The 18,908-nt window shown below is 44.6% G+C and overlaps 1 protein-coding gene across 3 annotated transcripts in view; it reads right to left on the reverse strand.

Moving 5' to 3' along the window:
* Positions 1-18,908, reverse strand: part of ALPK3 (alpha kinase 3) — a 204,118-nt gene that overhangs the window by 40,201 nt on the left and 145,009 nt on the right. For all 3 annotated transcript variants that reach the window (XR_010179291.1, XM_063926567.1, XM_063926568.1), the window contains 2 exons: positions 5,471-5,618; positions 3,429-3,556 (listed from right to left, as the gene is read on the reverse strand). Coding sequence is in view for 2 of the 3 variants with exons in the window: in XM_063926567.1 (XP_063782637.1) it covers positions 3,429-3,556; positions 5,471-5,618 (276 nt within the window). In the remaining variant the exon portion in view is untranslated. The remainder of the gene's footprint in view (positions 1-3,428; positions 3,557-5,470; positions 5,619-18,908) is intronic.

Below are 18,908 nucleotides of genomic sequence, written 5' to 3' on the forward strand. Positions count from 1 at the left end.
AGAATCTGTTTTGGTGTATTACTCCATTGCACATGACAACATGTTCCCAGCATCCACATGCACCTTGATATCATATCCTCATATTGGCAAACAGGAAGCACTAAAGGTACATAGAACAATTTCAGTGGTTGTTGAACATAGCCATGAAGGGAAAGCAGTTACTCTCCAACTAGTTGTCACCTATATTCCACACCTAACTTTGTGAAACGTTCCGGAGCCCCAGCACTTTAAGGGAGCTTGACCTTCCCCACACTCAACCCCCCTCTTGGCATCAATGACTACCTTTAATGACCATTTGGCTTAGGGCATTTAGAGGGTCCATAATTCATTTTTTGAAATTATATGGGATTGTTGCTTGTGCATCAATACATCTTGATTATTGTCAAGTTGAAATTGATAATATGTGCATAAGTACTAGAGGACTTCTTCATCCATAGAATGCAGCAGAACACTTCTCTGATAGAAGTAAAGCTATATTCAATCCAGCAAATACTGTAGATCACACTGCCTGCAGTAATCGAAATCGGACCCATAGGATCCAGATATATATCGATATTCAATATCTATTCCTAGCTAATTCACTACACTCATATCCTTCCAGAACTGCTGGTATTACCAAATCCTTTTAGTAGTAATATTTTCTGGAGCTCTATATTTACAGAAGTCTAATAAGATATGAAATTGTCAGTAATGATGAGGTGAATACTGTTGTCTATTTGATGTAAACCTTATTGCATGTTGTACTCGTATTCACCTTTTGACCTTTGCTCTGATGCATTTGTTTCAATAAAAAAATATTGGAAAAGATGAACTTGCCCTAGGTTTGTTTTTATGTAATTTTGTTTATAAAAGGCAGACTGGCAGACTGGATGGGCAATATGGTTCTTATCTGCCATCAAATTCTATGTTTCCATGTCACCAAAGTTTATTGTACAGGCCCCCATATGCAAGAAGATTTAGGATTCCTTTTGTAGTCGTAGGAACAGGTTTGGATTTTATTGTCTATCCATATGCTACTGTATGTCTATAGACTACAATGTGACCATCCAAAGTCTTTAAATATCATACATCATTATACTGTATATGAAACCTAATACATAAAAATGCTACCTTTTTATAAATCTATGGGCCTAATTCAGCATGGGTTGTAGTCTTGCGAAAAATCGCATAACTACAACTCCGTTCTCTAGCATGTGGGGTGGGGGTGGGGGGTTGCCCAGCACAGGGCGAAGTCCATGCCCTTTTCTCCTGTCCTCCAAACGCCACCTGCCCCCTTGGTCACATCCCTTCCCATCTACCATCGCCCAGACTGTCAGTCAAACATTTCCCAATAGATTTAATTGGTGGTAAAACTCTGTTGTAGTCAATGTTGGAAACCGCTACATGGCATCCAATGATGGGAACAGCAAGGTTGACTTCTAGTAACCTTACGTTTCCCATCATTGGATACAGGGTAGTGGTTCCCCTCATTGACTTCAATGGAGGTGTCCAGCCATTGAAGTCTAAGGGGGAAAGTTTGATTGACAGCATGGCTACACACAGCCAATCAGCGTGCTGCCACTGATTGGCTGTCGGTTCTTACAGTGACAGGATTCACATGTGTCCACGTAACACATACATTTCCTCAGTCTGTCTTTGATCGGGTGTTCAGTTTGTTATTTTCTAATCCTTTGGATGCCTACTTGGAATGAAGAGGAGTGAGTATGGATTTTTCTTTTACAGATATTGTAGATGCTACTGGACAAGAAGACCAAATGGCTACAGGGAGTGAAGGTAAGTACTGTATGTGTGAGGGTGGGATGTACTAAAGTAGAAATGCAGTAAAAAATATGCTTTTGCAGAATTTCCAAATGTGCTAAAGCCCAGACGATGGGGCTCCAATGTGTGGGTAAGCCTCTGGGCATCTGACCACATCGCGCTGTGTGACGGATCTTATCAGATCCCTACCAGAATGCCCCGCGGCCACCACATCCTCCTGTGCATGTGCAGACGGACTCCCAGGTCATAAACCTGTATGTCTGGGGACCGGAGTCCATCACAAAGGACAGCTCTTATCGGGAGAGCTATCCTTTGCAATACTAATTTTATATGCGATTAGTATCAATGCAATATGTGTCGGGATGTACACCACAAGGTTAGTACATCCCACCATGAGTGTGGGTTTGAGTGTGAGTGCGAAAGGGTGTTTAATAAAGTTCTACTTTCATGGTGTGTCTTGTGGTTTCTTCATATTTCTTTTACAGGGGGACTATAGGTACAAGTACTTAATGACCCACATGCTGGTACTTGTGGTTTAGTATTAGTACTGGTAATATCATTAATAGGAAATACGTATTGGTATCATTGGACTCATTTGGTCAGATCATAAGTATATGAAGTGTGGATTCAAGGATCCTCTATGTGCATTTTATCAGTTCCTACAGGTGTCTGATAGTTTACAAACATTCTCAGTGCTGTTGGCTAACACAGAATAATAGTCCCATTGCAGCCCAATGGAGAAATTGATAAATAATACATCAATAAATTATATTGTTGCTTTTGATATTTTACAACCAGAAAATTTACTTTACCTCTACAATGTTTAGAATGTAATGCAAAGGGATTGACAGTATGGCTACACACAGCCAATCAGCGTGCTACCACCAGTGTGTGTGAACATATTTTACTAAACTGAAAGACTCAATTTAGTAAAATATGTTATACTGAATATATAGTAGCTTGTAAAAAGTATTCAACCCACTGATAAATCAACAGATTTGAATTACATTTACAGTATACAAGTTATTTCAGTTTTTGTGTTCCAAACCAGTAAACTCTTAGAGTACATTTTCAAACTCATAACTCATTATTTTATTTGTAATGTTTTTTTGTTTTTTTAAACAGTAAAAATTCGGCTTGCATACGTTTTCAACCCCTGTGCTGTGGAAGCTCCAAGTTTCCACAGATGAAAGATATTACCCAAAACAATTGGCTTTCATCAGGGGTGTCACAGGAATCAGTTACACCTGGTGCACCAACAAGCCCCCACACTGCACACACCCCTGAAAATGGGCCGTGGCCTCATGGGAAGGGGTGTAACCTCATTGCCTGACCCTGTTTTTATCACCCCGAGGGGTGTGCCCAGTATTTCTGGAGTTGTATGGCTGCACTCCTGGCTCCTACACTGTGACAGGAGTCAAGTGCTGCACAGAATGACAGGAGCACAGTGCAACACTCGGATCCTGTCACCGAGGAGGAGGCAGCATTTTGGTGTCTTAGTGATGCCACTGGCTTTCATATAGCCTCTTCTTGTATATCATTAAAAGGGTTAGCTTCATGGATAAAAGATCCCCTAATTCAAATAAAGTTGATCATACTGTGAAAGAAAGCTGTGGAAATGCAAGCCACTGTATATAAAGTATTTAATATACTCAACAAAATGAACTTACCCTCTGAGCTCAGCAGGCAGTCTGTTGAATCGGATCCATAGTCATTCTGGATGGTGCACTGATACACACCACAGTCTTTCACTGAAGCCTGCACAATTGCAAGAGCCGCCTGTCCTTCATCTCCAGAGCTAAAATATAGAAAAAAATGATAGCTGTAACATTTATATAGCACCTTTCTACCATGGGACCTAACGTATGAAATACCGATGGCCGGGAGACTGGCTGTGCCTGTGACATCAGTATACTGACAGCGGCATCCCAGCCACCAGTATGCTGGCAACGGGGCAAGCACTAGTAAGCCCCTTGCGGGCTTACTGTGGACATAGTTGCTCGCGGTGCATGCCACAGGTAATATATTCTCCCTCTATGGGTGTCGTGGACACCCACAGAGGGAGAATAGCCTTTCTTGCCGGTTTTCCGACGCTGGCATTGTACCGAGGTGTGGGATTCTGGCGTTGGCATTATGATCGTTGGGATCCCTTGCGACAGTATCTTAACTGCTTCCCCATTATAATTACTGAACCCACTACAGTGATAGATTGAACCGGTTTTGCACAGTATACCCCATCTCTCCTGTTTATTATCCAAATGCTTCAAAGGTTTGCCCAGAAGTGGCCCCACCTTATTAATACTGTATGTAAACTGTTAGTAGAATATGTAGTGCAGAAAGAGACAAATCCCCTTAGTCAGGTAGCCATTGATTTTCTAATAACTTGGAATAATAATATGTAGGAAGTGTATTTCTAAGTAACATAGTTGATGAGGTTGAAAAAATACAAAATGTCCATCGAGTTTAACCAATATTGCAATCCTAATCTGATTAACTATAGTTTACTAAATTATCACGATGAAGTTATGTTTATTAGACTAATAGCAACCATAATTCATTCTTTATCTAATATATTAACGATCTTTAAATGCTATACCCTTGAATATTTCTTTGTTCGGAATTTATCTAATCCATTTTTAAATTTATTGATTGAGTCCACCATTACTACCTTCTCTGGCAGAGAATTCCAAAACCTTACTGTCCTTACTGTGAACAACCCTTTCCTTCGTATGGTATTAAATTTCCTTTCCTCTAGTCTGAGAGGGTGTCCGCGTGCGGTGCATTTTTCAACTACCGTTTCCCCTAAAACTTCCTCATTTAATTTGTAGGTTGCCTGATTGTTTTTAATCCCAAGGTGCGTGACTTTTAATTTTTCTACATTGAACTTCATTCTCCATTTGTTTACCCAAATTTCGGAGCCGCTGCCAGGGATCATCCACAGTTCCGATGCATCCGGGACAGGGCTGGTGCAAGGGCACACTGATAAAGATGATGATAACATACCAAGGATATGGATAGTGCCCAATTTTATTGATGTGTGACTTATGTTTACCGCTGCATCAGGCCTATAGGCCCTCATTCCGAGTTGTTTGCTCGGTAAAAATCTTCGCATCGCAGCGATTTTCCGCTTAATGCGCAATGTCCGCACTGCGACTGCGCCAAGTAAATTTGCTATGCAGTTAGGATTTTTACTCACGGCTTTTTCATCGTTCTGGCGATCGTAATGTGATTGACAGGAAATGGGTGTTACTGGGCGGAAACAGGCCGTTTTATGGGCGTGTGGGAAAAAACGCTACCGTTTCCGGAAAAAACGCAGGAGTGGCTGGAGAAACGGGGGAGTGTCTGGGCGAACGCTGGGTGTGTTTGTGACGTCAAACCAGGAACGACAAGCACTGAAATGATCGCAGATGCCGAGTAAGTCTGAAGCTACTCAGAAACTGCTACGAGGTGTGTAATCGCAATATTGCGAATACATCGTTCGCAATTTTAAGATGCTAAGATTCACTCCCAGTAGGCGGCGGCTTAGCATGAGCAAATCTGCTAAAATTCACTTGCGAGCGAACAACTCGGAATGAGGGCCATAGTTGGGAAAATGCCAGAAAGTATAGTACTCAACCAAAGTGTATTGCATTATTATTGTTCATGCTAATGTTCAGCACATTCAGTATTTACTGCCAGAAAACACAAACTATTTGCAAACAGTAAGAATTACCATCGTTTTACTTTTGCCACTTGAACTTCATCTTTATACCAGGTTATGACTGAGTCACTTAAAATATTGAAGAACTGGCACCAGAGTTTTAAATTGCCAGATGCATCAGAAAATTGTTCTGCCCGTATCTTCCGGATAACCTGTGGAGCTTAAAGAGCAAAAGAACAGATTTTTGTGTTATTAAAAAACAATAATAAAACAAGACATGTGTTAACAGGCATGCAAATAGGTAAGATGGTCCTACTCGCCAGTTTGTAATCAAAATCAAAATAGGTTTCCGTTTGATAGATAAGTATCACATACTGCATATTAGTCCAACCAGATTTTGACACAAAAGTGCTTCGTAGGACTACATGATCCAATCATACAACAATGTTGGTTTGGGGATAAGAGGGCTTTTGGAGGAGATATAGCAAGCCTTAGAGAGAGATATAGTGGAGTAGTTGCCCAAGGCAACCAAACAGATTTTAACTATAATTTTAAAGACTGTGCTAGATACATATACGTTATGGTAAGAACTTACCATTGATAACAGGTCCTAAGTCCACAGGTTCCACAGGATACATCGGATATGGTGGAGCGACATCGGATTTGCACCAAACGGTCAAAGCTTTTCGGCCTCCCAGCATGCAATCAGCCCATCCATATATCCTGCCTCCTGGCTCAGGCAAATCAGTTGTTTTCCAAAGCTCAATGCAGGAGCATCATGTAGAGCCCTAATCAGGCAAGAAGAACACACATGCACAGGCTTCCGTACAAGATGGAAAAAAGGGATCCCTGTGGACTGTGGAGAAATACTGTTATCAACCACAACGTACATTTCTCCTGCAGGGTCCACAGGTTATCCACAGGATACATTGGGATGTCCCAAAGTAAATTAGTGGTGGGGATGCTCCTGATTATACAGGAGAATCCTTCGCCCGAATTCAGCGTCCTGAGAGGCAAAGGTATCAAGGCATATTAAATGAATGTATAAATGGAGAACGTGTCTACCTAACATATCTATTCTGCTGAAACACCACATTGTGCTGCTCATAATGGCCTACCTTACAAGTAGAATGAGCAGTGACATTAGCCAGAAACAGGGAGGTCAGCTTCAAACATGTCCACCAAGGACTCCCTGACGAAGACCCACAGGGGTCGATACGCGTAGGAGCATTACAGACTCAACAGTGTGTGATTTCATTGCTGCACAATCACACAGAAACACCCGACATTCAATACAGCCCAGCCGTTTGACGTGCAGTGACCCCGGGGGTTTACAGAGAAGAAAGCGGAGACCGGAGTCACGTGACCGCAAACTCCGTAACCAGGAAGAAGATCTGAGACCAAGAGATGAAGGACGAACAGTGAAACCGAGTGGAGACGGACGCCGGGAAGTAACCTCAGGAGACGCAGGTAACAGCTCTGTATAGGGGGAAGGACACGGCTGACAGTCCTGATCGGGTCTCGAAGCCAGTGTCACTTTCCCCACAGAGACAGGCCCGCTTCCCTTAGATCTGGCTGACGGACGGCGTCTGTATTAACGAACGCTTTTCCGGCAGTTCAGTCAGAGGTAGACAGCGGCCAGTCCAGAGCGATCAGTATACCGATCCATTTGAGTTCTCCCCCCGTACATCCACCAGGGGTACCCCGCACACTGAAAAACATTACTGCAATTAAGGATCCCTTCAAGGACAACATCTTTATCATTTATTCCTGAGCAGACTTTTACCACAAACAAACTTATATACTCAAATTGGAATAATACCAGGCTGGGATTGTGTTGTAAATTATAAAGTCAGAGACATTGCAGACATTCATAGTGCAAAGCGAGGAGGTGGGACGCCACGCTCCATCGTAGCACAGTGTTTTGGACTCACAAGCATTATTGTGTTCTCGTTACAGAATTCTTTCTAATCTTTTCTTTACTCACGTATTTCCTTTTTTCAATATTTAGAGATTCTGTACCATTGTACCTTAATAAACAAATTTTTTCCTCTTTTGGCAATATAGACACATTATTTATAGTTATAGCTTATTATAACATACATTTATATTTTTTATCGATATCTACAACTCCGCTATGCTTGTCAAGTTCAATTTGCAAACGCTCCCCTGATGCTCCGGGACACACCAGTTAGGGAACTATTTGTTAATCTTCAAAACTGTACTATTTCCATATTTTACTCTGCTTTACTACGTGCATATCATGGTGAGACCCTACTTTCTCTTAAATCTAAATGGGAATGTGATCTGGGGCCCATATCTAATGACACTTGGGAGGATGCGCTGGGTGCCTCTAGGGTGGCGACCACAGCGGTCCGGTACCAGTAGGTGCATCTTTTTGTTTTACATAGAGTCTATATTACTCCTGAAAGATTGATGAAATTCGGAGGAAGGGTGGATTCTAGATGTCCCAAGTGTGCTCTGGATGGAGGTACCTTTTGGCACATGATATGGTCCTGTAGGATAGTTAATGCATTTTGGCAGGAAGTACTCAGGATTATGGTCTCCACCGGGGTTCCTGCTGATGTGCTGTCCCCTCTTGTGTGTGTGCTGGCGGTGGTGGATGAGGAGTTGCTGGATGCCCCCTTCAGGCGTTATGTTATCAACCTGTGTGCTCTTGCACAGGTTTCTATAGCCCGAGGCGTGGATGGCACCTGATGGCCCAGATTTTGACTCATGGATTGCCTTAGTGAATACTACAGTGGCACATGAAAGATTTGTCTATATGTCCAGGAAAGCCATTATTAAATATTATGCGATGTGGGATAGGTGGCTATCATCGCCATATGCTAAGAGTGCCCCCATTGCTCTGCCTGCGGATGCGAGATTAACTTCACCATAATCATCCCGGGGTTATATGAGGAGGCTAGGAGTTGGTACTGCTTGCACAATCCTGTTATTTACTATATATCACACTCAAGACACTACCCCCTATGTTATTGTTTGATGACGATGATTGTTTACTTATATATATGTGTGTGCGATATTATATATGTTGCTTGATTTTGTTGTTGACAGCAATGCTTTAGACTTAGGATATAAGTATGAATTGTGTTATGTACAAAAAAGGAAAACTGTTTCAATAAAAAGTGTTGAATTTAAAAAAAATAACATACATTTATATATTGACAGATATAGGTTTATTAAACCATACATTGCGAATTGGTACACCTTCAGGCGCATTTGCAAAACCCCTTTTTCTTCTGTTGATTACCACTTGTGAGGTTGTGGGTTTAACCTCATTTGCAAATTTGCTGCCAATATCTATACCCATAACAGTAGAGCGCAGGGTACAAAACCAAGGCCCTCATTCCGAGTTGTTCGCTCGCAAGCTGCTTTTAGCAGCTTTACACACGCTAAGCCGCCGCCTACTGGGAGTGAATCTTAGCTTCTTAAAATTGCGAATGAAAGATTCTCAAAATTGCGACCACACACCTCTTAGCAGTTTCTGAGTAGCTCCAGACTTACTCGGCATCTGCGATCAGTTCAGTGCTTGTCGTTCCTGGTTTGACGTCACAAACACACCCAGCGTTCGCCCAGACACTCCTCCGTTTCTCCAGCCACTCCCGCATTTTTCCCAGAAACTGTAGTGTTTTTTCGCACACACCCATAAAACGGCCTGTTTCCGCCCAGAAACACCCACTTCCTGTCAATCACATTACGAACACCAGAACGAAGAAAAAACCTCGTAATGCCGTGAGTAAAATTCCTAACTGCATAGCAAATTTACTTGGCGCAGTCGCACTGCGGACATTGCGCATGCGCAGTAGCGACTAATCGCGTTTCGTTGCGGAAAAAAAATAACGAGCGAACAACTCGGAATGACCCCCCAAATTGTAGCTTCAGAATATGCTTCTGAAATTTTCATCCGAAGCCACTTCACCAGTGTCGGCTTATCCGCAGGCCATCCTCTCTTGGGAAATTCATAGAGAATGAAGATAGTATCTGTCTTTCCGATAGCACTGGTTTGATAATCATAAATCCTTAAGCACGGACTACGTCCAACAATGCATCTCCCGCAGCAAAGTTCGGCCCCAAGAAAACCGAGACTACAATTTCTTCATTAAGATGGAATTTAGATACCACCTCAGCAGGATACCCAGATTTTGTTCGAAGAGCTGCTCTATGTGGATAAAAAATTCAGAAATGGAGGATGACATAATAATGCCCCTAATTCTAAAATTCTTCTAACTGAAGCAAAATTCAGTAGAAAGAGAACTTTATCTGTCAACCATTTAAGATCCAGTCTTTCAAGTAGTTAAAATGGGACAACCTGATGGGCCTTTAGGACTAACTTAAATCCCAAGGCACTGTAGGAAGAACAAAAGGTTGAATGTGTTGCATTCCTTGGAAAAAAGTAAAGTTGAAGGAGTAGGAATGGAGCATCCATCTACATCGTCTGCAGATCTGTGTATCAATGTCTTCTGGACCAAGCTGGAGCTCTTAGTATCACAGCACCCTTACCTTGTCTTACCTTTCGTATCACCCTGTATCACAAGGCGACTGGAGAAAACACATGAACCAGACAAAAGTTGACAAGTCATCCACAAGATCGCTCTGGGATTTGTTCTTCACCCCGTATGCGAAACCTTTGTTGTTCTGATAGGTCGGCATGAGATATATCTCTGGTAACCCCCATTATCTACCAGAGTTTTTAAGACCTAGGGGTGTAAGTCCATACGTTTACCTGAATGGCGAGTTGACTGAGAAAATCTGCACAGTTTAGGACTGCCGGAATGAGTACTGTGGACAAGGCTGGATAACGAAGTTCTGTCCAACTTAAAGTGTGACTTACCTTCTTCATTATGTTTTGGCTGTGAGATCCTCCCTGATGGTTGAGGTACGCCACTAACATTGCATGTCTGAGCAGATTCGATCAGGATTCATTAGAAGGATATTCTTTGCCTGAATAAATGCCATGTATGTGGCACGAGGTTCCAATATATTTATTGGCAGGCAACATTTCTTCCTTGGTCCACTGCCCCTGGAAGCAACTCCTTCCTGACACTTCACCCCAGCCCCACAGGCTGGCACCCATTGTCAGAGTTGCCATCTGATATCCAAAAGAGCCTTCCTTTGTCCAGGATAGGATGTGCAATAACCATCAAGCTATTGACCTCCTAACTTCCAGAAGAAGACCATAATCTGCACTTTTATTGTCTGATGAAAAACTACTGTATTCTGCTAGGAAATGATCAGACATTGCAGATGTATCTAATGGAACTAAGTATACTCCTTCATGTCCAATGTCTACACCATCAAACCCATCACACGCATTACGGCGTAAATGGATACAGTTTGACTGTGTAGCAACTCCTGAATCCTTAAGTGAATTTTGGATATTTTGTTCAGAGGTAAATTACTCTCTGAATACCCAATTCCCACACAGCTCCCAAATGAGTCATCCGATGGAACCAGAAATGACTTTGCCCAATTTATGAGCCAACGATATATCTGTAACAATAAGATTTTAAACCTACCGGTAAATATTTTTCTCCTAGTCCGTAGAGGATGCTGGGCACTCCGTAAGGACCCTGGGGACTCCGTAAGGACCATGGGAATAGACGGGCTCCGCAGGAGACATGGGCACTAAAAAGAAATTTAGATATGGGTGTGCACTGGCTCCTCCCTCTATGCCCCTCCTCCAGACCTCAGTTAGAGAAACTGTGCCCAGAGGAGACGGACAGTACGAGGAAATGATTTTTGTTAATCTAAGGGCAAGATTCATACCAGCCCACACCATCCACACCGTATAACATGGAATATACGAACCAGTTAACAGCATGAAACCAACCAGCATCAGCCCTAGACTGATCAAAACTGTAACATAACCCTTAAGTAAGCAAAAACTATATACAAGTCTTGCGGATGTAGTCCGCACTGGGACGGGCGCCCAGCATCCTCTACGGACTAGGAGAAAAAGATTTACCGGTAGGTTTAAAATCTTATTTTCTCTTACGTCCTAGAGGATGCTGGGGACTCCGTAAGGACCATGGGGATTATACCAAAGCTCCAAAACGGGCGGGAGAGTGCGGATGACTCTGCAGCACCGATTGAGCAAACATGAGGTCCTCATCAGCCAGGGTATCAAACTTGTAAAACTTCGCAAAGGTGTTTGAACCCGACCAAGTAGCAGCTCGGCACAGCTGTAAAGCCGAGACACCTCGGGCAGCCGCCCAAGACAAGCCCACCTTTCTAGTGGAATGAGCCTTTACATAATTTGGTAACGGCAATCCAGCCGTAGAATGAGCCTGCTGAATCGTGTTACAGATCCAGCGAGCAATAGTCTGCTTTGAAGCAGAAGCGCCAACCTTGTCGGCTGCATACAGGATGAACAGTGCCTCTATTTTCCTAACCCGGGCCGTTCTGGCCACATACATTTTCAATGCCCTGACCACATCAAGGGACTCGGAATCCTCCAAGTCCCGTGTAGCCACAGGTACCACAATAGGTTGGTTCATATGAAAAGAAGAAACCACCTTGGGCAAAAATTGAGGACGAGTCCGCAACTCTGCTCTATCCACATGGAAAATCAGATAGGGGCTTTTGTGAGATAAAGCCGCCAACTCCGACACTCACCTAGCCGATGCCAAGGCTAACAACATTTAAGTGGTTCAAACCAGTGAGACTTAAGGAACCGCAACACCACGTTAAGGTCCCAGGGTGCCACTGGAGCAGGGCCGGTGCTAGGGTGTTTGGCGCCTCCCTGCAAAATATAAATTTGCGCCCTCTCTCCAATACTTAATAATGGGACAGCAAGCACTGAAGGTACGTGCCACAAAAAGGGGTGTGGTCTCACAAGGAAGGGGTGTGCCCAGACAATTGTACCCCCAATTTACATTACGCCACACAGTAGCACAATCTTATTCACATTACACCGCACGCAGTACTCCTGATTCATATTATACCACATAGCAGTGTCACTTAATCACTTTATGACACACAGTAGTGCCCCTTATTAAGGGCTTAAAGTGGACCTGGAGAGTTGGTGGAACTACATATTTGTGTCCTAACCCCCATACCATCTAAAGGAACAGTGCGCTCTAAAAAAGGGATCAAAAGAAAGGGACGTGGCCACACATTAGTACCCCCAATTCGAATGACACCACACAGTAGCACAATATTATTGTCATTACACCGCACGTAGTGCCCCTATTTCATATTACGTCACACAGTACTGCCCCATATTCACGTTATGCTACACAGTTCCCATGATAGCAGTGCCGCTTATACACACAATAATGCCCACAGTATCAGTGCCGCTTATACACACAATAATGCCCACAGTATCAGTGCCGCTTATACACACAATAATGCCCACAGTATCAGTGCCGCTTATACACACAATAATGCCCACAGTATCAGTGCCGCTTATACACACAATAATGCCCACAGTATCAGTGCCGCTTATACACCTAATAATGTCCATGGTAGCAATGCCGCTTACACACATGCCCGCCGTCTCTGTGCTGCTTATACATATAATAAATGCCCCCCCCCCCTGTGTATATATATACATGCACATATATATATATATATATATATATATATATATATATACTGTATATACAAACATACACACATATATATATATATATATATATATATATATATATACATAGCTAGTGATGGGTCCGGCACTCCAATAACTGTACACAATATGTCCCTGGTGCCTTCACTGTCCACAAGGGTAAATACAATAAAGCGCTGTGCGGCACTCAGGATTTGAAGAAATAGTCACCACACTCTGCCTCTCTTCAACGTTTCAATTTTTACTCAAAAAATTGTCATCAGGAAGTAAACAATACAAGAATACACTCACCTTATATCCCCCACCATTGTGCTCGTGTGTCTCCGTTCGTCTCGCACACTGATGCCGCGTATCATTATTATTATTACTAATACATTTCCTCCCCCTCACATTTTTTTTCAGCCTCTAATTATGTTGTTTTGGTTATGCCCTTTGAGTGTTTTTAACTGTAATTGGTATACTGGTATTAGCATCTTGTTCTGTCTATGCGTATCCAGGAGAGTGTCACCGGGTTGTCATGGTGATGGGTTCACTCGGACGTGTATCACGCAATACGCGATGACGTCATTATACAGCGCCGCAGGCTCCGGACGGACCTCGCCGGGCGGGGCGTGACACACGAGTACAATGGTGGGGGATATAAGGTGAGTGTATTCTTGTATTGTTTACTTCCTGATGACAATTTTTTGAGTAAAAATTGAAACGTTGAAGAGAGGCAGTGCGGTGACTATTTCTTCAAATTCTGAGTGCCGCACAGCGCTTTATTGTATATATATATATATATATATATATATACACATACACACACACACACACACACACACACACACACACACACACACACACACACATATATAGAGAGAGATAAATAGATACATACACACACACATATACACACATGCAATATATAGCTCTCGTAAACAATAAAGCTTGGAAGCACACACTTGCTGCTGGAGAATCCATTACAGTGGAAAAGTTTTCAAAGAGTTAAACTCACTTGGAGAGACTGAACACAACTCAAGCTCCTGCATCAGCATGTAGAGGCCAGGGGGAGGGCTCAGAAAACGGAGTGCAGGAACGGAGAAGGCTTCATGACACGTCATAAATAATTTCCCAGCAGGAATAGAAAGTGAAAGTGGCCAGCCTGTGCGGACGGACGCAGTGAAACCCTTTCTGCGTTCTCTGCTAGGAGGGAGAGGGGCAGGGGAGGGCAGGAGATCAGCGCCACGGGTGGACTGGACTCTGGAGCCTCATGCTGCCGGCACCACTGCCTACTATACAGTCTGATAGATGCTGTGGCAGCTGGCAGCAGCAGAGTCTCAGAGCAGGGAGAGCGCCCCTCTGAAGCCGGCGCCTCCCTGCTTTGCAGGCTCTGCTGAGTGGGTTGCGCCTGCTCTGCACTGGAGGTACAAAAAGGAGGCTGGATATGCAGCACTCCCTTCACAAAAGTCTGGACTTCTGGGAGAGAAGCTAATTCCTTCTGAAAGAAAATGGATAGGGCCGAAATCTGAACCTTAATGGAGCCTAATTTTAGGCCCAAATTCACTCCTGTTTGTAGGAAGTGAAGGAAACGGCCCAAATGGAATTCTTCCGGAGGAGCATTCCTGGACTCACACCAAGATACGTACTTTCTCCATATACGGTGATAATGTTTCGCTGTCACGTCTTTCCTAGCCTTTATCAGAGTAGGAATGACCTCATCCGGAATGCCCTTTTCCGCTAGGATCCGGCGTTCAACCGCCATGCCGTCAAATGCAGCCGCGGTAAGTCTTGGAACAGACAGGGCCCCTGTTGTAACAGGTCCTCTCTGAGAGGAAGAGGCCACGGATCTTCTGTGAGCATTTCCTGCAGATCCGGATACCAGGCCCTTCGTGGCCAATCTGGAACAATGAGAATTGTCTGTACTCCTCTTCGTCTTATGATTCTCAATATCTTTGAGATGAGTGGAAGAGGAGGGAACACATAGACCGACTGAAACACCCATGGTGTCACCAGGGCGTCCACCGCCACTGCCTGAGGATCCCTCGACCTGGCGCAATACTTCGGTAGTTTCTTGTTGAGGCGTGACGCCATCATGTCTATCTGAGGCAGTCCCCACCGACTTGCAATCCTTGCGAAGACTTCCCGATGAAGTCCCCACTCTCCTGGATGTAGATCGTGTCTGCTGAGGAAGTCTGCTTCCCAGTTGTCCACTCCCGGAAAGAAGACTGCTGTCAGGGCGCTTACATGATTTTCCGCCCAGCGAAAAATCCTGGTGGCTTCCGCCATTGCCACTCTGCTCTTTGTTCTGCCTTGGCGGTTTACATGCGCCACTGCAGTGGATCAGAACCGGGAGGTCGCGAAGCAAATTTTCCGCTTGTCGAAGGGCATTGTATATGGCCCTCAACTCCAGTACGTTGATGTGAAGACAAGCCTCCTGGCTTGACCAGAGACCCTGGAAGTTTCTTCCCTGTGTGATTGCCCCCCAACCTCGGAGGATCGCGTCCATGGTTACCAAAACCCAGTCCTGAATGCCGAACCTGCGACCCTCCAGAAGGTGAGCACTCTGCAGCCACCACAGGAGAGATACCCTGGCCCTGGGGGACTGGGTGATCATCTGATGAATCTGTAGATGTGACCCGGACCACTTGTCCAGAAGGTCCCATTGAAAAGTTCTCGCATGGAACCTGCCGAATGGAATGGCCTCGTAAGTCGCCACCATCTTTCCCAGAACTCGAGTGCAGTGATGCACTGACACCCGTGTTGGCTTCAATAGGTCCCTGACCAAAGACATTAGTTCTTGGGCCTTTTCCATCGGAAGATGGAGGCCATGAAGGACCTTGGTAATCTGAATGCACGGACATCTTCCATGGCTGTCTCGGCACGCAGGGGACTCTGGCTGCGCCAATGGTCTGCGGATGCAGAATCCAAGAAGAGTGTGGAGAACCTACCCTTCACAGGTCAGGCTCTATTTGGGGAGGCTTTGGATGCGTGGATCTCCACGGCAACTGCGGGTAAGTCAACCTTACTTCCCTCAGCCAGTCCGACGGCAAAGAAGTCCTTTTCTACATCTACAATGCAGTCCTTTCAGACCGCAAAGGTTAAGAAGTCCAAAGCCTCTTCCACCTTCTTCAGAAGTGGTCGGGGAAAATCCAGAAAACCTGCACCGACAGGTTCCCAGGAACAAAAGCCGGCTTTTGTTTCCTCAAAATCCTCAGCATGATGGTGGACCTCCAAGCCTAGAGATCGGACAGGTGGGAGCTCGTCTGCGAAATTTCAGTCAGGTCTGGGTGTCCTCAGGCCTGGACCCCTGGGTACAAGATATTGTATCCCAGGGGTACAGATTGGAGTTTCAAGAACTCACAGATTCTTCAAATCGGGCTTACCAGCTTTGCTGACAGAAAGGGCTATCCTGCAGGAAGCCATTAAAAAATTGGAAAAGGCAAATGTCATTATTCCAGTTCCACCTCATCTGGTAAACAAGGGTTTTTACTCCAACCTATTCGTAGTACCAAAACCGGACGGTTCAGTCAGACCAATATTGAACCTCAAATTGTTAAATCCTTATTTGAGGGAATTCAAGTTCAAGATGGAATCTCTGAGGATGGTGATCTCCGGTCTGGAGGAGGGGGAATTCCTGGTATCACTGGATATCAAGGATGTGTACCTTCACATTCTAATTTGGCCGCCACACCAGGCATATCTCAGATTTGCTCTGTTGGACTGTCACTATCAGTTCCAGGCGCTGCCATTCGGCCTATCCACAGCACCGAGGGTGTTCATCAAGGTAATGGCAGAGATGATGCTACTCCTCCGCAAGTAGGGAGTGAACATATTTCCATATCTGGATGATCTGCTGAAAAAAGCATTGTCCAGGGAGAAATTGTTACAGTCCATTGTTCTCACAACTCAACTATTTGGGGATCATGGGTGGATCCTGAATCTTCCAAAGTCACATTTGGAGCCAACAAGGAGGTTGTCTTTCCTAGGGATGATCCACGACACGGAAGTGCAGAGGGTATTTCTGCCGGTGGAGAAAGCGTTGGTGATACAGAAAATGGTCTGGGATGTCTTGAAGCCTGCCCGGGTATCGGTTCATCAGTGCATTTGTCTTCTGGGGAAGATGGTGGCCTCATACGAGGCTCTACAGTACAGAAGATTTCATGCACGGTCCTTCCAACTGGATCTCCTGGACAGAGAATTCGTCTGTCGCTGAAAAACCAGGATTTCACTCCTCTGGTGGCTGCATATGCCTCACCTTCTCGAGGGCCGCAGGTTCGGGATTCAGAGCTGGATCCTTCTGACCACGGATGCAAGTCTCAGAGGCTGAGGCGCGGTCACCCAAGGGGAAAACTTCCAAGGAAGGTGGTCAAGCCTGGAATCCAGCTTTCCAATAAACATTCTGGAACTAAGGGCCGTGTACAACGGCCTTCTACAAGCGGCACATCTTCTGCAAGATCAGGCCATTCAGGTGCAGTCGGACAATGTAACGACGGTGTCCTACATAAACCGACAAGGCGAAACGTAGAGCAGAGCTGCAATGGAAGAGGTTTCAAAGATCCTCCTCTGGGCAGAAAAGCACGCAATGGCGCTGTCAGCAATCTTCATTACTGGAGTGGACTTCCTCAGCAGGCCTGATCTCCATCCAGGAGAGTGGGGACCCCACGCCGAGGTGTTCGCAGAGGTGACAAGACTTTGGGGCGTCCTTCAAATAGGCATGATGGCCTCCCGCCTCAACAAGAAGCTTCGCAGGTACTGTTCCAGGTCAAGAGACCCACAGGCAGTGGCGGTGGACGCACTGGTAACTCCGTGAATCTTCCACTCAGTGTATGTGTTTCCTCCACTTCAACTCATCCCAAAGATTCTAAAACTAATAAAAAGAACAAGAGTTCAGGTGATTCTCATTGCTCCAGACTGGCCAAGACGAGCTTGGTACGTGGATCTTCTGGAGTTACTGCGGGAAGATCCGAGGCCCCTTCCTCTACGAGAGGACCTTCTACAACAGCGGCCGTTCGCTTATCAAGACTTACCGTGGCTACGTTTGAAGGCATGGAGGTTGAACGCCTGATCTTAGCTCGGAAAGGCATTCCGAACAATGTTATTCCTACCCTGATCCAGGCTAGGAAAGGAGTAACGTCAAAACATTACCATCGCATTTGGAAAAAGTATGTGTCTTGGTGTGAATCCAAGAAGTTTCCTAAGGTGGAGTTTCAACTTGGGTGGTTTCTCCTCTTCCTGCAAGCAGGTGTGGATGTGGGCCTGCGTTTGGGCTCTATAAAGGTCCAGATTTCGGCCTTGTCCATTTTCTTCCAGAAACAATTGGCTTCCCTCCCTGAGGTTCAGACTTTCTTGAAAGGGGTCCTGCACATCCAGCCTTCCTTTGTGCCTCCTACGGCACCTTGTGATCTTAACGTGGTGTTGCAGTTCCTGCAATCAGATTGGTTCGAGCCTCTGTAAATAAATCACACACCTTTACAGTGTTATTACACAATTTGTGACTGTAATCACTTTAAAATTTGTTAAAAGTGGCATACAATCCGACCCTACCCTGCTTACCTGCATTGAGGATCGGAATAAACAGAAAAACTGACGGTTATAATTATAGTAAAGTCAGCAATCACACTAGCAGTCAGTCACAGGTTATACATTAGTACAATAGACAATATGAGCACATAATCAACTACAAATACATTTCAAGTATGTAGGAGAAACATATTACTGCATTACCTTATATAGGAGTTTTAAACGTGTTCAGTTGCACAGCAAAAGAAAACCACAGCAATAGTTAGATTCGTACTCAAAGGTAGATAGAGACTTAGCAGTCTATTTACTAAGCTTTGGATGGAGATAAAGTCACTGGAGATAAAGTACCAGCCAATCGGCTCCTAAGTGTCATTTTTCAAACACAGCCTGTGACATAGCCTTTAGGAGCCGGTACTT

This window comes from Pseudophryne corroboree, chromosome 6, assembly GCF_028390025.1.
Source record: "Pseudophryne corroboree isolate aPseCor3 chromosome 6, aPseCor3.hap2, whole genome shotgun sequence".
Taxonomy (NCBI): Eukaryota; Metazoa; Chordata; class Amphibia; order Anura; family Myobatrachidae; genus Pseudophryne; species Pseudophryne corroboree.